General features: G+C 36.5%; 2 protein-coding genes across 3 annotated transcripts; one reads left to right on the top strand and one right to left on the bottom strand.

The window, feature by feature from the left end:
- Positions 1-1874: 1874 nt before the first annotated feature.
- Positions 1875-7617, bottom strand: LOC105050318 (probable proteasome inhibitor). The gene is made up of 9 exons (XM_019854772.3): positions 7321-7617; positions 6961-7147; positions 6733-6864; positions 5298-5372; positions 3276-3353; positions 3155-3186; positions 3008-3068; positions 2835-2912; positions 1875-2274 (listed from the first exon to the last, which is right to left on the bottom strand). Exons 1-9 carry the CDS (start codon positions 7481-7483, stop codon positions 2202-2204), a joined length of 879 nt encoding a protein of 292 aa, XP_019710331.1. The 5' UTR covers positions 7484-7617; the 3' UTR covers positions 1875-2201.
- Positions 7618-15603: 7986 nt separating this feature from the next.
- On the top strand, positions 15604-21002 carry LOC105050305 (uncharacterized). Of its 2 annotated transcripts, none has more exons than XM_073252343.1 (4): positions 15604-16071; positions 17373-17562; positions 20296-20389; positions 20477-21002. In XM_073252343.1, the coding sequence occupies exons 1-4, from the start codon at positions 15743-15745 to the stop codon at positions 20800-20802; spliced, it is 939 nt and encodes a 312-aa protein (XP_073108444.1). In that variant the 5' UTR covers positions 15604-15742; the 3' UTR covers positions 20803-21002. The 2 variants fall into 2 exon arrangements, with proteins under 2 accessions (XP_073108444.1, XP_010928579.1); XM_010930277.4 differs by having other exon boundaries at positions 15607-16071; positions 20489-21002.

Below are 21002 nucleotides of genomic sequence, written 5' to 3'. Positions count from 1 at the left end.
ATGTCCAAGGATATATTGAGGAGCCCAAGTCTAGCGATTAGTTGGACCAACTGCTTAACTGAGGAAAATTTATTTATAAAATAATATTGAATCTCACAAGAAATAGCAGTTTTTTTTTTTTTTTTTTGGTAAAATGATGGATCTTTAACGATCCTCCAGGTTTTCTCAAATATGCACCAAACGCTAAAAAAATGTGCATTTTCTATCTTGTACTTGGACTGAAGAGCAAACTTACCTAGGGACGTTTATTTATATATCGTTTTGTCAAAAAAAGGTATTCCAACATTTTCTTAAAAAAACTATAATTAAGTAAATTTTTTGTGCAAAATTCACCAATTCTTTTCTTCAAGGCAGAAATTATAGAGCTACCTAATCCTCAATCAGATATGTATTTATGAACAATAATAAAATATTACATCATTTGTTTGGGTAATGATGAACAACAATTGTCTATGGTGGCTTGAATGTTGACCCACATGCCAACCTTCTGGTATCAAAGAAAAATCAATGAGATTATGAAATGTCAGTCTATATTCATTCTGCAATTTGAAAAATTAAAGTGAAGTGTACATTAATCAATTTCAGTAAAAAATTTCATGATGGAATCATAACCATCCATTTGGTAATGCAACTATTGATCATAACTTTAGAATAACTGCCGCTACGATGACTGAAGAATCCTCCTGACATGTTATAACACAACAAGTAAATTTGAATAACTATCATATCTTTAGTTATAATTTCACGATAAAGGGCGTTAGATTAAATGAAACAAAGCCATCGATCGACATTTTCAATGTTTATTATGGCAAAAGTTTCACTTTTCATGTGAATGAAATAACATTTTGAAATTAAAATACTTACAACAGTTTTTTGAAAAAATCTTGGAAGCGATGACATAATATCTTTTCAGAAACATGATCTCATATGGATTCAAACTGGAGATCTTTTTGGTGTGTTAAGAGTAACATGACGAAAACCCAAGCGCCCCAAGTGAATCAAAAGTAATGTCGGGATGAAAAGTGGGAGAGCATCTCCCACTTTTATATAGGTTGTAGATTCCGATGTTGACACTGTTGTTGGGGACCACGATCAACTGATTTAGTTTAGTTCAAAGGAAGTATCTTTCGTATCAATGCATGAATTAGTATGTGTTGTCTTAGGAGAGTTAGAAGTATTGCTCATGTTTGGGTTTGTATCAGGTTCTTTCCAATCTTATCTGTCCGTGTCATTAAATAATATTCTGGGATTTTTCATGTAAATAGCAGTTTACAACTGAAGTACCTATTGCAGTTTATATTTTATTCAGAGATTGCTGATATAATCAATTAATGTAACTATTTATTATAATAATTATTATTTTCTAATATAATAAGTTGCAGCATACAATCAATATTTTCTTTTTGGTATCAAACTGGAAGCCCTGGTGCGTTAGACTAACGTGGGCTAAAAGCAAACATCCCAAGCAAACATTAAGCAGTATTAGGATGAAAGGTGGAGAGGATGAATGCATCTATTTTTTCTAATAGATTGTAGATTTTTAAGTTGATAGCGTTTTTGGGACTGTGATTAAATTCAGTCCCAGGGAAGTATCTTTCATATTAGTGCTTGATTAGGTGTTTAGCAGTAACGCTTCTGGTCTCATGAGATTTTGCAGCACACTACGTCCGTGTTCGAATCACAGGATTTTTCCGAGCTCACCTCTATGTTAGCTCATACGCATTGCCGGTCATGCCTACATAAATAGCTACACTTTCCTTATTCTCATCTATTATATCCGTCTCTAATTTATTACAATCTTATTTATTTATACATCCTAGCTCTTTGAGTCTCATGAAAATCATAAGCATGTATATCAGCCATTGACAAAAGGATTGCACCCAGAGAAATAAAATAACATAGATAACAGATTCGGTTTGAGACCATTTAACGAACTCCCAGGAGGAATTTTTTTTTCAAAAAAAAAAAAAAAAGAAAAAAGAGAGCTCAAATGCACATCAGGTTACAGTTCTTGACTGGATCGCTCAAACATCTATTTCATCTACAAGCCACCCATGAAAAGACAAACCAAAACAGTAGATTGCACGAACATCAATTTACAGGCCATTAATTGATATATCAAACGTCGATAATATTTATAAACTACACATAAACTGTTCGGGTTTGTTCCGAGAAGATCAAAACTCCAGTGCATGACGTTCCTATATATAATCAGGATCTCTTGGGAAAAACTGAACATCTGGATGAGCACCACTCCCAGGCTGTCGCGGTCGCCTGTAAAAATGCCCCATAAGAAAATGAGCACATGCGGTATAAACAAGTGACTGACGTCAGGATTTTGCAACAAGTAAATTAAACAGCTTAATAAACCTAGATATCCTTCAGGCCCAATTAGATGAGCACCGATATTGGCTCTCTTTCACAAGTGACAACGGGTATTTTCGTCTTGGACCTAAACAGTTGTATCCAAGTTCCAACCACTAGTCCAACCAGGGCAACTTTGTGAAACCATGAATAGTAACTTCTGATAACTAAAAGGCTTCAGGAGGAGAAATGGATTATCATGCTACTTTGAGGACTACTTTCAAAATCTTGCGAGAGCTTTTGTCTTTATTCTGAAATGCATGATGCTTTCTCTTTAGAATTTAAGGAACAAGGTGCTCGTTTACCATCTTCAAAAATGATTTCAACTATAAGCATATCAACAACCCCTTGCTTTCTCAGTCCAACAAGTAGTTACACTATTGTTATTCCTGGACTTGCTATATGCCAGTTAAAGTCAGAACATTAATAACTAGCTGAAGCATCTCACAATAGACAGGCTACAATCTTACCTTGCAAAACGACCAGGCTCGAAGCCTGGGACACCAGGAGGACCATATGGATCAAAGCGAGCACCCGGTGGCACACCCCTGTTTTAATTGTATATGAATAGAGTTTAGTTCAACGAGCAGAGAAATGCAAGTAAAAAATGTTGTCTTTTGATAGGGAAAGAGAGTGAACTCACGGAAGTCCACCAAGAGAGCCAGGAAATTCACCGGAACCAAACCAGCGTGGATCATTTGGCCCTGCATCATTAGAGCAAAGACTAAGCAACAATGGAAAAACAAAAACCTACTAATAAATGGCCTTTTAAAAAATTTTACCAACATACCTACAAGCATGTCGCCACGCATACCAGGGGACCTGGGAGAAAGCACAAAATGATGACTAAATATCCAAAGCCAAGTTACAAGACTACAAAATTATTATGGTGGGACTGGGAGAAAAAAAACCTATTAGGATAGAAGCCACCGCCAGGCCCAGGAAAAGCATCATTGTATTCAAACGGTGGAACAGGAGGGTATACAATACTATGCACAAAAACAAATGAACAAAAAAATAGACGAGTTAGAATCTAAAAGTTATTCAAGCATCAGATAGGTCCATGCATGCGTTAAACTAACTAACAGAAAAGGACCAATTACTTCAAAAAAAAAAAAGAATGAATAAACAAAATATGTGGATGTCCTCTATTGGATGAAACCATGTGCAAATTGAAGATGCGACACAAACAATCAAGGCATCATCAGACAATTGTATTTTCAGGCAAACCAGCATCACAAACTACTTTACCTATTTGTGTTTTGCAGTTAGTTGTTAAGTTTGCCAAAACCCAAGCATTTCCAAGGAAAAAAGCTCTCTGCCTGCTTCCTTTTCTCCCTTGCGCACATCCATCCTAACCAATTCAAGGCACCCATTTCCCCCAATCTAGGATTCTTCTGTTTTGAATAATTTCTTGTGATACACCAAGAACCACACATTTCTTTTGAAAGAACAAAGACTACCATGATGAACATAAATTAGGTTTAATGCCTTTTTTCCCAGCCAAGAACCACCATGATGAGAAAATCCTAGATAAAGATTAGTGTGTTGTCAAAAGAAGGGCAACCACTTGACCGCCCAGGCTAAATATCTAGGAAGGTGTCTAGGTACTAACTGCTCAGTGCTCTAGTTTTCACATTCATATGCACTCCCAAAACTGACAGGACTGTTAATTCATATATTTATGTATTGTCTATTGTTTTTCAGAAAATCTACAAATATATTCTCCTTTTCTGATAGACATGCTTCCTGCAGTCTGGACTATAGACAATATAACTTAAATAGTTGGTGACCTTGTCTCCAATACACTTTCCACAAACTCAAATATCTTTGTAATTATTTAAATCTATCTAGAAGTGAAATTTAAGTTGCAATATCTGTAAGTAGATTTAGTAAACTATCAGGTAAATTTTTAATTTAGCATCTTGCCAAGACCTTTGAGAGGTTACCATCAAGGACCTCCTAGAAAGATAAAATCATCACTCAGTATCTAACTCTTCACAGTACAGATTTAATGTTAGACAATAAACAGAGAGTAAAAGCATATCAAGATAAGGATGTGCAAACTGTGAATGCTAAAGGTTTCACGGCCTAAGGCCAGCACAGCCGGTCTGACAACCTTGATCATTAGACTGGCCCCGTACGTTGTATGGATCAGAATGTTAGGGAATGAATAAGGTAATCTAGCATCAGCTAGAGGTGGTCTTGATAAAGAGATGCACAGCATGGATATCAGCAGTGACAAGTAAACAAATATGCTTCCTGATTAGGAATTTTTGTGTTGGATACCATGAATTGTGAAATAAGACCTTTGAAGCAAGCCATAGAGATGGTACCAGCCCTGTTTCATGTTATATCAAGCAGGAAGAGAACCTTGACCATTAAACACTAAGTTAAAAAATAATATTTGAGCAACATGAACATAATCAATAATAATGCGTGTCTCCTAATAAGTTAGTGACAGCTTTGTAACTTAAATTAGTTTCTAAAATGGAGGTGTGCAATCCTTTTATAAATATTCTCATCCAAGTCTTCTTTAGCCAACTCAATAGTCACAGAGAACTACATGGCTAACAATTTAGCCATCCAGCAGACACTGTTACCCGACAAAGAGCAAGCTAGAAAAGATTTTGTTCTCCGTTTTGAAGATATATATATATATAAAGGCTTTGTTATTCATTGCACCTCAAAAAAAAAAAGGGAGTTCTCCAAGCATTTGTACCAGAATATCATGCTTAATCAAATAGCTAATTGAGCAGTTTCATGGAACTAACTTTTGTTTATTATACCAAGTCTAAGTTAACACTTTTGTAATCAACAATATACCAACAAAATAACTTCAAAAGTTTTAAAGAGCTAGATTTCATTAACAAGAAAGCATAGTGCAGAAAAGGTTTATTGGACACCAAAATTAATAGTGTGCTTGTGCATACCCTGAACTTTCAGGTTGATGCTCAACTGGAATTCTGATAGCAGGTTCAGCAGTACTTTTATGCAAACCTTCGCCACTGTCAAAGTGTAAAAGAATTAAAGTCTGACATCAATTATAGAGTTCTACAGTTATAACTCAATACAGCTCTAAAATTTGCAAGTGAAATTGCGATGGTTCTATTGATTTGACAGACACAGGACCAACAGTAGATGGAAATCTCCAACAATTCTAGCAATATGCAGTAGATAGAAAAGGCAAGATCCATCACAATTTGTTATTACCCACACTTCATACTCGTGGGAATAAAGATGTCAATGAAATATACATGTAGCTCAAGGATAAAAAGATGTTTTACAGTCATCTATCCTAGACCTTGTACATATTTTAATTATTAATGCAGGCGGACATCTGAACCAATAAAAAAAGCAACAGTGCAAGTTCTCTTCCTCCTAAACCCCAAATTCCCAATGAGAATCATAGTCCCAACAACAACTTTTCTGATCCTCCTTATTTTGACCCATTATATCTAATATATATTAAATTGACAAGAAAGAGAAAGCTCTCCTCTCTCCAAAAATCGGCAAAATCATGAAGAAAATCAAAGAAAAAGCAGCCAAATTTACTGCCACATCATCTAGTGCTTCAGTAGCTATTAATAAACATAGTGATCTTAGCTAAGGTTTGTCATCAATTAGACATTAGTTAACAAAAATATTACCATATTAAATGAAAGCTTCCATACGACAAAGGGGAGCAATAAATTATTAACAATATTAAGTTAAATACAAGCTTTAAACCTATGTGGTGCATGATGTATCCAAACAAAAAGATCAATATTTTGTTCAAAAATAGTTCAGAAAAGTCAATTCCAACTTGAAAAATGAATTTTTTTTAAAAACCTCAATCTTCTCAACCCAACCCTACCCAACAAGTAAGCTGGGTGATCAAGGTCAAAAATGAACCAACCCAGGTTGCACCCTAGCAAGAGATGAGAGTACATGCAAGTGGCTCCCTATCAACAACAAAAGACTCCTTAATGCATGAGATCCGACCCAAACTGATTTTGAAACTAAAATTTAGACGTATCTGACCAATTTCTTGGGGATTTTAAATCATTTAACCAAAGCATTGTTTACTTTTTCTAATTTTAATTTTAACTATTAAATTACTTAGTGTTTTTCTTTTTATTGCATAATTTTGTTTATTTTTGTTCAACAATATTTTTCTCTGTGAATAATTCAATCCTTTAAAGATTTACTAGCACATAACTAAAGAAACAAAGGACCTTTTTAGGTTGCAATTCTGATAAGTGGTTATTCATTAGGATCGTATTTTCACCAACTATCTAACAAATGAAACCTACTCCGAAATGAGAAAGCATCGCAACCATGGGTGAGAATGAAGAAGAACAGTACAGAGGCAATTCATTCACAAACCTGCTCCCAACCTTGGGTTCCAATTTGGCCAAGATACCGGAATTCAAGTTCTCGACGAGGCCCTTCAAATCCTTGTACAACTCCCCATAATTACTCGTCTGATTCCCATCATCAGACAAGTAATCATTTACCCTTCAAATATGTTGCAATCAACCAAAATTAACAATCCAACCCAGAAACCAAACAAGTTATAATCTTTAAGAGTGGAAAATCTGAAAAAAATAATACTTGATTTGGAGGTTAAATGGTTCCTTCTGCTCTCCCTCAAGATTCAAGACATCAATCGCAAGGATGTCTCCGATCACCAGGCATCTCACCAAGACATTCTTTTTCTGACCCTTCTCGGACTTGGAGTACAAGAAACCATAGCTGTCCTCCAGCTCGTTCCACCCCTCGATCCCCACTTCTTCCCCACCTAAAATTTATCCAAAAAAAATAAAGAATCAAATTGTCTTTCAAGATTCTAGTTAAGATGACCAGGATCAAAGGAACATGGTTCCCGATTTCCCTTTTTTTGGAAAAAAGAAAAACACGATTTTTTGGGTTCAAAAGTTGAGCTTTAAGAGGTATGGGATCAAAGAGACGGACCAATCGGAGGGTTATCGGATAAGGCGTTCTTGCCGGTGGCGATGAGGGAGAATCCGGCGGCGAGGAAGGAGGCGTGGACGGCGAAGGCGACCTTCTCGTGGGGGTTACGGAAGGACGGGCGGGAAGCCCTGATAACCGCCATTACCGCACCTTCCGTAGCCATCTCCTCGATCTTGCTCTGTTCGGGTTTCGATGATCCCCTTTTCTAGGATTCTTGGAGGGTTGCAGGGGTTTTCTTGAGGCAAACTCCTTACCGACGATGCTGTGGAAGCCGCTCGAAGGCCCGGGAGCAAAAACGCCACCGAAAACTGCAGAACAGGTCGGTGGATTTTAGCACGTGTGAGGCACGTGATGAGTATGCTATGAAAGGGGTATTTTATTAGACGGCTGCGATCTCATCTAAAATGTTCCCACACGCGGGGAGGTTTGACAGGGAAGGAGTATTTTGTTAAACGGCACGGTCTCATCTAAAATGTTTGCATATATATATATATATATATATATATATATATATATATATATATATATATATATATATATTTCACACACATAGTACGATAGGAAAGGAGTTTTTTATAAGACAGCGCGTTCTGATCTAAAATATTCACGGCGCATGTACACAAAGACAGATTTAGATAAAATTGATTAAATTTGAACTCAAATTTAATCGATCAAAAATAGACAATGAAAGCTCTACATTAATGATCCAAATCATTGAATATGATCTATTAGTTCAAAACTAGTTGCATACCAAAAATCATATGATTTAAAGATTCATAATCTTTGCATCAAGTAATCAAAAAATATATCTAATTCAATTTTATTTAGACTGTCTAAATTTTGATTACTTGATGCAGAGGCTAGAAGTCTCAAAATCATATGATTTTTTATGTGCAAACAATTTTGAGATTGTAGATCATATTCAACGGCTTGGATCATTAATATGGGATCCTTATTATAGAGTTTTGATCTAACCAGATCTGAGTCCAAATCCAGCCGATCTGATTCCAGTCTAATACTATATATATATATATATATATATATATATATATAGTCGTTAGAAATAATTTTATAAGATATTTAGAATGAAAAAATTATTATTATTATTATCATCATCATTATTATTAATGAGAGAGAACATAATCTAATTAATAGTTGAGCCATGGAGTCCCTGCAATGATGGATTTAGGGATTGTACGAGCTACAAAATTTTTGCGCTGTCAGTTTTCTATGCTTGGCTAGCTCCATCTCTCTTCAAAGTCTGGTTATTTGGGATTGGGGTTCAATTAACTTAGCCTTGGAATGTAATTGGATCTATTTTCTTCCTGTAGTTTTTAGCATGCCATAGGAAAGGCTTTTCTTAATCAGGGGAAAAGGCATGAATAAAAAAATATCAAGAATATCTGCATTGAATATTGATTAAGTATTTTAATATAGGTTTTAGAATTAAAAAGATAAATATTTTAGATAGAGCTTTTAATGTTAAAATCAATCATGGACATAATTGGCTTCTATCTAAAGGGTTTCATTTCCTCAATAGCAATAATTGAAGTGCCATCTAACACAATGGCAAATCAGGAGGCTTAGATACTATATTAAGGTCCTATCTCAAAATCTAGGTATTTAGATGGATAGGCCTAAGAGTATACAAGCATCACAAGACTAGTATTCCTCGATACAGAAAATATAGGAAAAGTGCAGCACATAAACCAATTTGATAATAGATGGAGCTGATGAAAGAAATTAATTTACTTTCAATCTCAGCGATCACATATTTTGCTTCCAAGCCTCAAGTCTCCACACCCTCAAGGTATTCAAGCTTGCACAGACTTGCTCAAGTAAAAATCCATGATTTCCAGGTTCATGGGGTCGAGCCCGGCTGGCTCTACTACATCCTCTGCTCCAACAAGTGGGACATCCCTATCTAAACAATGTTGATGTGGAATGACTAATGCTATTCAGGTACCGTGCTGCAGGGCATGTGCACTCCTGTCAGATGCTTGTTTTGAGCTAATGCAATATGTGTAGTTCACACATCAGCTTTTGAAGATCAACAAGATTTCTTAAGCGGCAGGTTAAATATCACTAGAGTTTCAGCATCATATATCCCTTGTTGAAATGACAAGATCGGAGTATAATGTGGCTTGGATGCATGACATGGCCCTATGCAAGATAGCAGCCAGCTGCTGTTACTTGCTCTCTCCTGCTGTTGCATTGTACACCTCATGCATCAGGTTCATATCATGTATACGAGGTTTTGCTAGGCATAAGTGGCATGGTACCAGTATGTTGATTTTATCTACATGCTTCCTGAACCCTGACTTCCAACCACCTTCGTCTATGATACCACAAAGCCAATGGGCTCTAATTCCTTCATCTTCCTGAATATTACAATATACTGCAACACTCTTTGTAAAGACTAAACAGGGCAGTTTCACCTAATCAGAAACGGGAGACCTGCTAGCAGCTGCATTCTTGCATATAATCTGCTGGGTTCCAGCTTGTGAGCTAGCCAACATTATCATTTAAGAGCAGGAGTGAAGGCCACATTTGACAACCAAAATCTCTAATCAAATTTTTGTGTTTCTTCCTTGTTGGGGAATCAATAAAATATTCTGTCTGGGCAGGATAGATGGGCAAATGAGATTGTTTTAGCTGCCAGACTCTCCAATCTAAAGTTTGATTTTGCAGCAACGAAGGATGCTTCTATGGTCAATATGGGAAAAATGGCTTTTTAATGATGAATTCAGCTGGCATTCCATCAAGAAGAGAGGTTGATGGCAGCCAGGTGAATGAGTTTGCTGATTTGATGATATTCGTAGTCATGGACAACCTTCTGACTGTTTTGATTAGGATTGTGGAGAGAGGCTCCTTCTAAGGAGTTCACAGTCAAATTCTTTTTATAATTTTCTGAACTTCAGGGTGGTGATTAGTGGGAGTTTTCAATCACTGTTTGAAGGCAGCTGTTCAAAGTTTTGATGTTGGCAATTAAGGATGGATTACTCACTGAAGCTAGTTCATTAAAGATATTTTAAGATATTTAAAAAAACGCTTTCTTTATATGGCACTGCAAAGGAAATAGGTTTTCTAACTAGTAAACTCGAAGAAAAGGAAATAGGTTTTATGTAGTGAAATTTATTATGCCTATTGCAACCATTTCGCAAAACATCTGGAATCATGTCCTCATGCCAAAAGAAAATCCATTTGGGTCTCTAATTAGTCATAGTAACTCAATAAACGTTCTCACAAAAACTCCATAGACAATTCACCTCTCTCTCTCTCTCGCTCGCTCGCATAAAAGGCGGCACTGGCAGTCAAATTAGAAAGCAAAGAAGTCCAATTTTCAGTACTGGAAGACTGAGTTGCTAAATTTTTCCACAAGAAAACTGATGAAATCACCTTCAATAGAGAACTATTGTTTTTGACAAGAGTAACAAAGAAATTATAAAATTTCACTACGTATAGCTATAATTCATGTTTAAAATCTACAACTTTGAAGTGAGTATAATTTGTTCAAACAACGCCGTATTCATATATAAAAAAAGCTACGAAATCTCAATATTTACTCTCTTCGACTCTTTGCCTAGTAACACGAATGTAGCAGAAAACCGCTGCAAGAATTGCGGTTGCAAGTCCAACAAGTATAATTTCTCCACCAGCAATCGACTTATCAAATGCCTTGTGGTGCTTTCGATTTCGTGAATTCTCCGGTGCCCCCGTGAGTCCTACCTCCGAACCATTTATAGACAAACTGGAGGAAGGGGACTTGGCCATGGTGGAACCAATGAGCTCGACGGCACCAGCTCGGACCACCACTGGAAAAGGCCGAGCGATTGCAACGGTGGCAAAGATATCAGCAACTACCAAAAGAAAGAGCAACAAGCGAGCCATGAACAGAGATATCATTGACCCAGAAGACTTCGATATAGAGAGACTGGAGAGTTTCTGGAGGACTCTTTACTCTGGTTTGGCGACTTAACACTTCCTGGATAAGAATGAAGCTCTTGGACTAGAAGGAGGCCATGGTATGGGACAGCTCTGTGGCCTTTATAAGGTCAGGTTGCTGGCGATTTGGTAAAGTTTTTTATTTAATATATCTGCTGGCCATTTGGTAAACTTTTTTATTTAATATATCTGAGGCTTTCGGCCTTTCCCTGCATTCCACTAATAAAAAACAAGGAAACACTTTCAAGCGGTGGGTAGCGGCAGCTCGCACCCACACCCCCCCCCCCCACCTTTTTTTTTTTTTTTTTCTTTTTTTGGTTTTTGGCAAGTCGTTGTCTCATTTATTTGCTTGTTTAATAGGGAAGGGAGGTGACTCTTGGATAGCCTCGGGTAGCCTGTATGCTAGGAGGCCATTTAGTTTTGGTAGAGTGACACCAGTGGTCCCAGAAAATGACAACAAAACACAGCTGGACTTCCTTCAAAAGAGTAGAGAAATCCTGTGGTCTACCGAAATGACAGAAGGATGTTGGGTAAGGAGATTCTTGGAAGAAGAAAATTGAGCACAAGTTAACTGAGATTTTGATGTACTTGGATATATGGTTGGCAATTGCCTGTAGTTTTGGATTAGTTTCCAGATTTAGCAGATTAGCAGCGAGGAAAGTGATGTTACAATGGACAATGCTGCCGTTGGATTACTAAGATTTACTCTCTTGTATAATTGTGGGAAAACCATCAATTACTGAGTTTCTGATGACACTTGAATCCTGTAACCAGTCAACATCCTCAGACAGGTAAGGGAAGCCAACGATACTGATCCTCATTTGAACAACTGGCCCTTTTTCTTTGCTTGAGCAAAATACAAGTGACCCTTCTATGTTCAAGTTCATTTGGAAATTTCTTATCAACCATGCGAAGGTTCCAAATTGATATGCCCCTTCAGCCATTAAAAACTATCTTAAATTTCTAGTACTAACTTGTTTCTTGTGCTGGTAATTACAGTCAAAGAGATGCTTAATTCTTTAAATTCTCGGATTGCTTTTACTGAAGGGAAGAGCTAATAAACTGCATGGGCTTCTGCTTCTTTTCTATATGAAAAGAGATGGGGAGACATGATGCTAATTATGGAGAGAACATGCTCTCTCATCTATGCCTTTCGGATAGGAAGCAATGTGTTTTAATAATCCAAATTGCAGAGGCCAAACCACAGCATCGTCAATATTTGGACCACAACCATGTCGACAGATCCAAAATATCATATTCTGTTGCATTGTTATTTGTTTTATGGGACCGAAGTTTCTATGTACGAGCATCATTTAGCCCTGCACTTTGGGAGCAACGATCTCCTCGTGTCATTGAATTATCTATGAACCTGGATTTCTGGCTTGCAGTTTCTATAATTTTTTTCTATTTTCAAGGGAATCTTCCATTAAGAGGGGTTCATCCTTTACTGGTGTGAGTGAGAGGTCTAGTTTGTTTAATATTAGTGGAAGAATATGTATGTAATGTCTACTAGATCGGTAGCATAGGATTTCATGGATCTTGAGGAAAGACAGATTCTTCTTCAATTAAACTTTTGTCTCATTATCTCCTGCATGGTCATTGCTATTCTGATCTACGACTGTGCGGTTGAATAGTTTCTGCAAACCTTGTACCAGTTATGTTACAATGGATCATACTCGTTGAGGAAGACCACAGCCTCTGATCAGTGCATCAAGATTGGAATTAGAACATTACATTTAATTCTAACTAGGACTGAACATGGTGTATGCTAGTTCAGCCTTACAGCGCGCAGACTGGAAGATTCTTCTTGTTGTCCAATCTTCTATCATAGATCTCATGCTTAGTTGTTTAAAATCCTGCGCAACATGGGCTGTCTTCTCCAAGAAGGGGTTGTGTGCGAATTTTTTTTTCTTTAAGAGGTCAACGAGAGATCCTTCAGTGTCCACCTGTTTATAAACATTGTTCCCCAACTTATATTCCTGCACTCCATGGAGAGACCATCATATATAACATAGTTGCACCTTAACCAACTGCTCTCTTGGTATTTGATTACATTTGGTCATGAATATGAAGTGTTACAATGACTGGTGGTTGGTTTCACCTTGGGCCTCGTTGTTGTGATGTTAGCATTTTCAGAAAGAATCTTGTCATGCCAGTTCTATACTACTGTTTGAGAGTCTTAACTTAGTTCCAATGCTAATCCATACTCGTGGATTGGCTGAGTGTATGATTGTCAGCCTAGTGCATATCTAAGGAAACTGCTTTGTTTAAGCTCAGAAGTAAAGGGGAAATAGAGAAACCATGCTCTAATGAGAATACCTTCACCCATCATTTGCACTTCTTTTTATCTCTCTGTTTTTTTTTTAAAGAAAAAATCATCAAAGCTGCAGCATGTGTACTATCGATAAGGCCACCAGCAAAATCAAATTCTTGCTAAAATTACTTGAAAACAAGTTGTTTGTGAGGTAACACATGCAAGGCTCTTGATCATTCTGAATAAGCTTACAAGAAACCATGCTAATATGAATTACAATAGCATAATCCAGTACCAAGATTCTTCAACCAGGTTTTGAACATGAGATTTCACCAATGTAAATTCAAAAATGATTTTCCTTCTTGGATTTAGCTTCAAAGGAGTGCGTACATGCATGAAATTGGACATGATCAGGTTGTAACTTAGCAGTAGTTGACGAAAAGCCTGAATCTAATCTTCTACACTGATTTGAAGTTTTTAAGTTCATTTCTTTTTCCAAAATCCTTGGTGGTCAAGGATTTTCTGAGTCAGCCAAAAGCACAGGCTCAAAATTCACCGACCAACTTAGCCCCATCTGACAAAAGTTCTGCAGTTTTGTCGATTATGTCAAAGTAATATCAAAGATGGCCACAAATTCTCTGGAAGCTGTTAACCACATAAAGTAGTAATGGAATGAGGAAACGCCAAGAGATAGTTCTGGATTGACGAACTCCAACAGAAATTGACAAACTACTGGGCTGCATAACTCTTTCCTCTATTTTAACTTTTTCCATATGTTGCTCTGAGCTTCTCAGCTCTTAAGCCTGAGAGAGCAGAACTTTAGTCAAACATGGAAAATAATATCGCTAGAGAATTTCAAAATCTCTACACAACATACATATTTTCACTTTATATTTCATATTTTCACTAGACAAATTGCTGTCTTAATTAAACGATAAGTTGTTATTTGAATGCAACAGCCCTCAAAGGATTGCAGTGCCTTGGTTGTTGACCTCAGCTCTCTCTTTGCTGCTTTCTCAGAAAGTTAACTGACCTTCTAATTAGCAATTATATTTTGTCGGCGAGAAGTTGTTTCTTTTGAGTGATATAAAATAGCCTAAAGTTGTTTAGAAATATCCATTTCTCTTTGGTAGAAAATCAATTATCCAACATCTCATCCTTTTCAACCCCAAAGAAGTGGATATTTAGAAACGATGAAATATCCGTGCAAATCATGGTGGATGAGTCATTCAAATCATTCATTGATGTCACAAGAATTCATACCCTGGTAGCATGTAACTCTTGAAGCTCATACTTGTTGGAAATCAAGTTGCATGGCTCCAATTAGGTCAGCCTTTTGTTAAGCTTTCTTCTTATTGGTTAGCAAAGAGCACTCCCCTGCCCCCCCCTTTAACTAGGACTGAGAAATCCTCGTCTAAATTGGAGTGAGGGCAAGACACAAACCAAGGCTCTAGTACCAATTCTTAGATATTTTATTCGAAATATAGGTTGCACTTTGTATTGATTTTGATCAAATAAATGTCGAGTTAGGTTAAGATAGACCTTACTGGTTCAAGTCATTTTAAGATATCTCTGCCATTAGGTTAGATCGAGCTAGCTCAGGTCTACTTAGAAATAAGTTTTATAGATTGAGCTTGGACTAATATTGCTCATTAAGCACACTTCGATTCTTAGACTATGTTTTGAAATTTTTAATGTCAACATTGCATATATTATTAACATAATTTTTGGAAGTTGAAAATTAAGATTTATGAATATTGGTTGCTAAAAAAAAAGAAAAGCTCATAAATCAAATTTTCAATTTCATAATTTTTACCAATTTTCAGAAGATTTCACTGCATTATTAAACATATTTAATCATAAAATCTTAATTATAATTTCAAATCATATAAGATCATAAAGTGTCCAAAAATACAAACAGACTCCAATGCGCCCTCGATGTCTCTCATTTTTTTAACTTGATTTCATATCCTAAAAAACGTTTCCTTTTGCAATGTAATTCCTGGCGTCCAGTTATTTATGCAGTTATTTATGAACAGCAATTTGAAATTTAAAAATGACGTGATGTTTCCCTTCATATTCCCTCGAATAATGCTTTGGAGAGGGTTGTAGCTTTTCAAAATGCGAGGAGTCTCTATCCTGTCTCTACGCAACCTTTATCTCCCCATTCCTCCGATCTCTTTCCGTCTTCTAGGCTAGGATTGAAGGGTTTCAGAGGAAGAGATGGGAGGAGGAGCAATGAGAACCGCTGCGAAGGCCGTCGTAATCGGCGGCTACCAGAAAGCCGTGGACGTGGGATCGGTGGCCCGGAGTGCTTCCAATCCGTCAACCGCCATCATCGCCACCGCGACGAGGGCTGCCGAGGGGGCGCCATTGGTCTCCGTACTTTCGTGCGAGAACGATCGGACAAGTGTGTCGGTAGTCTCCGGGATCCCAGAGAAGAAAGAGCTATTTGATTCGCTGTATCCGGCGCCCCGGCTAGTGTTCGGGCGTGTCCCGACCCTCGAAGAGGCCAAGGCGGCGACCGCGGAACTCAAAGATGCACTTGAGAAGTGAGCTCTAAGTTCCTCTTGCTTAATACCTTTTCTCTATAGTTTAATTCACAATAATTCTTCTGATCCTCTTTCTTAATACCTTTACTTCGCTATAGTTAATTCATAATATTTTTTTCACGATATCTTCAACAAGATTTTCTTGGACCAATAAAATAACTCTAAACCACGCCCAATTTCAAAAAATTCGATTTTCTTATGAGAAAATGGTTCTTTTTTTTTTTCGGAGCAGGGTTTTTTTTCTTTTATACCAATCTTTCTGATATAGTTTGGTAGTACATTATGGTATTCTTGAATGTGGTAATGATCACTCCAGAGTGGATGATATAGAAATATCTTTTTGTTTAGAACCACTCCGTGAAGTTCATAGATGCGGAATTTAGGTTTTCAGAAAGGATTTTGGTTTTACATCTATCTGGGAAAATATATTGCAGTTAGTATATCATTATAAATGGGCTTATTCAACAGTTGGTTATGAGTAGTCGGTGGAAGATAGTTATTCTTGGAATCTATATATGCCAGGGAATAGGTTTGCCATTGTCAGTTATTTGTAATCGATACAGTTGTAAGGGCTTGTTCTATCCTCTGAAGAAGTTTGCTCTTCCCTCTGTACCACTTGAGAACTTGCTTATAGGGAATTGTTGGAAATTTGATCTATAGTAGAAAATTGGAATTGCATGGGTAATATATAACATAAATGATGTGTATAACTTCTTAACAGCCCTGGTGAAGTACATACCATGTTGCATATCTGGGTACTTTCTAGTTTCTAGATACAAGAGTTTTGGAATCATTATTTGATCAAATAAGGTATGAAGACTTATATAGGTTGAGTTTAAACTTATCAAGTTAAAAAGTTGTCTTATTTTACTCATCATGTTCAAATATTTGTTTATTTCTTGTTATAGATAGAGTATATATTTTGTATGATGGTGTTCTTTTGTGAAGGCAATTTCTGCATTTAGTCTTTGTATTTAGTGACTTTCGAAGCAATGTCTCATTCTCCTTTTTTTTTTTTTTTTTGTTGTTTGAAAATGCAATACATTATTACCTTCCTTCTTGAGCAATAACCTCATGTCAAACCCCCCAGAACACATGCTTGCAACATGCACAACCTTTTTGGGTGGAAAATATGGGTATTATTTCTTTTGTATGTATTCATATGTGAATTCTCTTATTCAATTATTCTACAACAGATACATTGATCAAAATGAGAAGGGACCTTTACTGCTTGATATTGGTAAATTTAATTGGGTATCATGCCAAGTTGCTAAATTTTACTTAATAATGATATTTTTTAGGGTATACTTCTCTTCTAGCACCACTAGTGATTCCACAAGGAGTGGTCTAGGAGCCAGCCTACAAAGTCCTGTATGCTTGGAGGGGTCAGAAACCAAAGGTTGCACCATGAGCAAAAATTCAACACTTTCCTCGACACCAAATTATGCCATTCAGATGTTTTCCTTGCTACAAGGGAACCCTAAAGCTCAGGTTCCAACTTATGCCTTCAATTTCTAGGAATTTTTATGTTCTAGATTTGTATTTTTTAGTTTTAATGATTACTATAAAGCATGCATCTCATCAATGAATATATTCTTTTGTAAGATCACAAATATGTAATTTGCAATTTGCTATCTAATATGAGCATTGATCAAGTGCTCCGTGCAGGCATTGATCTTTATTCCATCATGTGCACATTTTCCTTTGACATTATGACTTTTCTGATTACTTGCTTTTTATTTCTCTCTTTTCTCTCTCTCTCTCGATATGTTAAAATTCTAGATGAGTTATTAAAAATATCTTGTGGAATTGTTTTTATATATATATATATTTTTATGTCTAAGCCTAGCACTAGTTTAATCAACTTCATTTTTTCTATAAATATGAAACTAAGTATTAGCAATAACTTTTGATGAACATAAAAATGATTCGAGAATTTCTTTAGCAATATGGAGATTTTCAGTGTAATGCAACAAAACACAAGATATTGATCAGCTAGATCATGATAGGGGGGACTTGAAGGTATAGCAGTATTGCTGCTTGGCTTGTAAGTGTGATGTATGGTAACATAGTCTCTCTGATCTGGAAGTGGGAAGTAAAATGAAGATTTATGCTGGAGGATAATCCAATGGAGGTCAACTTGGACATTGATTTCTTCTCTGTTTCATGACTTCCACAAACAAGTTGGGATTCATCATCTGATGTAAGAGACTTGGTATGCCTGAGTATGTAACTGTAAACACCTCATTGTGATGTCGCCAATGAATAATTTATCTTACGTCATCTCCTTTTCCAGAGCTCATTATTTTTTATCCAAATGGTGTTATAGTTGTAAGAAATTTTCTACAAATTAAGTTAATTTGTGCATTCCGAAAGCCTATAATGTGGCCATGATGTTAAGTAGGGAATCTTATGCACCCTATACACTACTGCAAATTCCATTTTTGTGTTATATGGATGATGTGCTTTATAAGTCAAGATATGATTCATCAATTTTGAGAATATTTATGACTTATTGAGCTAATGTCAAACCCCTAATAGTTGTTGCCAAATTCTTGGTTGGGAATTATGAGCGAATGAGTGTTGACCATAAAACCTGTGAAGCCTGTTAATGGTGGAAACCTACCTACTTGATGCATGTTTTTATCTTGTATGATAAGAGAGACACTCTCATACACTTTGAAACTGCCCTTATTACATAAATAGTTAGGAAATTGCAACTATGATGCAATAAAAATATGGACTATTATTGTGTGAGTGAATGGAACAGTAGCTGATTTGGTGGTGACATGTTGAAATGGTATCTCCAGAAAATTGGTGAAACTGGTAGTGCTCTATATGCAGGTGCATGAGGTTGGGTAAATTAGTTTTAGACAGTCATTTAGATGGAGTTATGCTGTCATCAATTACTAATGATGAAAGAGCAAGCATCTAGGACCCTATATAAGCCCTTTTGCCATTGTTCCCTACATAATCATGAAGATATGGTTTTTACATTAGGACTGTCTGTGGCTGGTTAACAGGCAGAACCTGACTGGAATCAGTAAGAGAGGAGAGGGCAAGCCATAGAGTTTAATCTATTTAGAAGTCGAATAGAAGAGTCCAGTTTATTTGAGAGTCTGTTTGGGAGTTCCATGAAAGGAGTCCAATTTGATTGGGAAAGAACACAGAGCGAATGTGGTAGGTAACCTGAGTGAAAAAGTATAGATATATAGTATAGATATTCTCAGTATAAAAGAAAAATGGTAGAAAGGATCAGGAAGGAATAGTCCTTCATATTAAAACTGTCATTTTTATATATAGTATAGATATGGTCGACGTGGGCACATGGATATGGTTGTTATGCAAATTTCAGATATATTGACGGTGTTTGTGTTTTTAGACTAGGATACATTTGGCATTCTCGGCCACAAATGCTTCTTAGTGGAAATCAACGATGTCAAAATGAAAAATGATGTCACTGGACATGATCTGTAGTGCATAAAATGCCTAGAAACATATGCAGTTTCAAGGTCTTTTGCCCATGCATCAAATTGATGCAAAATGAACAATTTTAATGGTATGATGTTATGTCTTTGTTTGATCTATAGTCTAGAAGTAGCCAAATCAGCTAAAGTTTTGATCTATATATGTCATACTTTAGCTCACTGGCTATATTGTTGCCTTATCTTGGTGCACAGGCAAGAGTGTTCTAACATAAATGATTTTGTTCTTGGCATTTATACACCATAAATCATGATCAATGGTATTCATTTTCATTTTGAGATGTGAATCATTGATTTCCAGTAGGAGGTGTCTAGGGCCAAATGCAACTCGACTGCATCCTAGACTAGCTATAATTTATATATCTATTTTTTTCGTAGTGGGGGAAGGGGGCATGCATGCGTGAGTGATTTATAGAATAAGTACCTTAGGGTCATCAGACTACATGGTTGCTTCTTTCTTGCATAAACATGCAAGTCAGATACTGCCACACTGCAAGCATGTCCATTTGGCTCTAATCTACATTTATGTCATCTTATTAAATTAAATTAAAGTCTTGATGCTAATTGGGTTCTACCGGTAATCCTGAAATTCTCCTTGTATCATGATCCCTTTTTTTTTGTGTGTTCTAATATATTTTACTTGTTATTCATCATATCTTAGCAAGAGATTTTACCCAAAAAAAAAAAAAATCTTAGCAAGAGATTTCTTCATTTTCCAACTGTCTTGGTCTGCTTGCAGAATGTTGTTGCTTCAATTGCCTCTGATGAAAATGTCTGGAATGCTGTGATGAACAATCCTAAAGTTAAACAGTTCTATGAGACTCAACAGTCCAGTAAGCGTCATTGTATCTGGCTAATATTTGTAAGTTTTGTTTCGGCTGATTACATTTATAGGTGGTCTGAAATCTGACTATCAGTAGTTTCCCCTGCAGTGGTTCTCCCTTCTGAAACAGTTGTAGAGTCAAGCGAATCTCCAGAAAGCTCTGAAGCTCATCCTTCACAGGATTCCTATCAAAGCTCAAGGACTAGGTTCATGGATTTTGTGCAGAACTTCAAATTGAAGGTGTCAAAGATGGTGGTCAATCTGTCCGATTTCTTTCAAGATTATATGGGCACTTCAACTGGGGGTCATAGCTCAATGGGCACTGGGATTCACCACGCTGACTCTAATGCAGATGCGGTTCAAAAATCATTTGTTGCATTGGCAATCGCAACGATTTTGGTGATTCTACTTAAGCGAGGATAAATTAAAAGAGCACTGTTGGAAATATCACCAGCTTTTTTTTTGAAAAAAAAAAGGGAAAAAACCTCTAGCTGCTACTTATTTGAACTTTTGCTTAGCTTTCATGTCATTGTCACTAGGCTTGCTATGAGCAGGTACATGACAGATTTTGTATTGTTTACATAGTTTTGGGTTATATATGTGCTTAATAGTAAGGTTGGATT

The sequence above is a fragment of the Elaeis guineensis genome, chromosome 2 (assembly GCF_000442705.2).
Source record: "Elaeis guineensis isolate ETL-2024a chromosome 2, EG11, whole genome shotgun sequence".
Classification (NCBI taxonomy): Eukaryota; Viridiplantae; Streptophyta; class Magnoliopsida; order Arecales; family Arecaceae; genus Elaeis; species Elaeis guineensis.
Note: the sequence above shows the minus strand (reverse complement) of the source record. Positions and strands in the feature narration are given on the sequence as shown.

Coding starts and splice junctions, on each gene's coding strand:
- LOC105050318 (XM_019854772.3), bottom strand. CDS start 7,483: ATGGCTACGGAAGGTGCGGTAATGGCGGTTATCAGGGCTTCCCGCCCG. Junction 6,865..6,960: donor CCATTTAACCTCCAAATCAA/GTATTATTTTTT, acceptor ACATATTTGAAG/GGTAAATGATTACTTGTCTG. Junction 2,913..3,007: donor GGCTCTCTTGGTGGACTTCC/GTGAGTTCACTC, acceptor CAATTAAAACAG/GGGTGTGCCACCGGGTGCTC.
- LOC105050305 (XM_073252343.1), top strand. CDS start 15,743: ATGGGAGGAGGAGCAATGAGAACCGCTGCGAAGGCCGTCGTAATCGGC. Junction 17,563..20,295: donor AAGGGAACCCTAAAGCTCAG/GTTCCAACTTAT, acceptor GTCTGCTTGCAG/AATGTTGTTGCTTCAATTGC. Junction 20,390..20,476: donor CTATGAGACTCAACAGTCCA/GTAAGCGTCATT, acceptor GACTATCAGTAG/TTTCCCCTGCAGTGGTTCTC.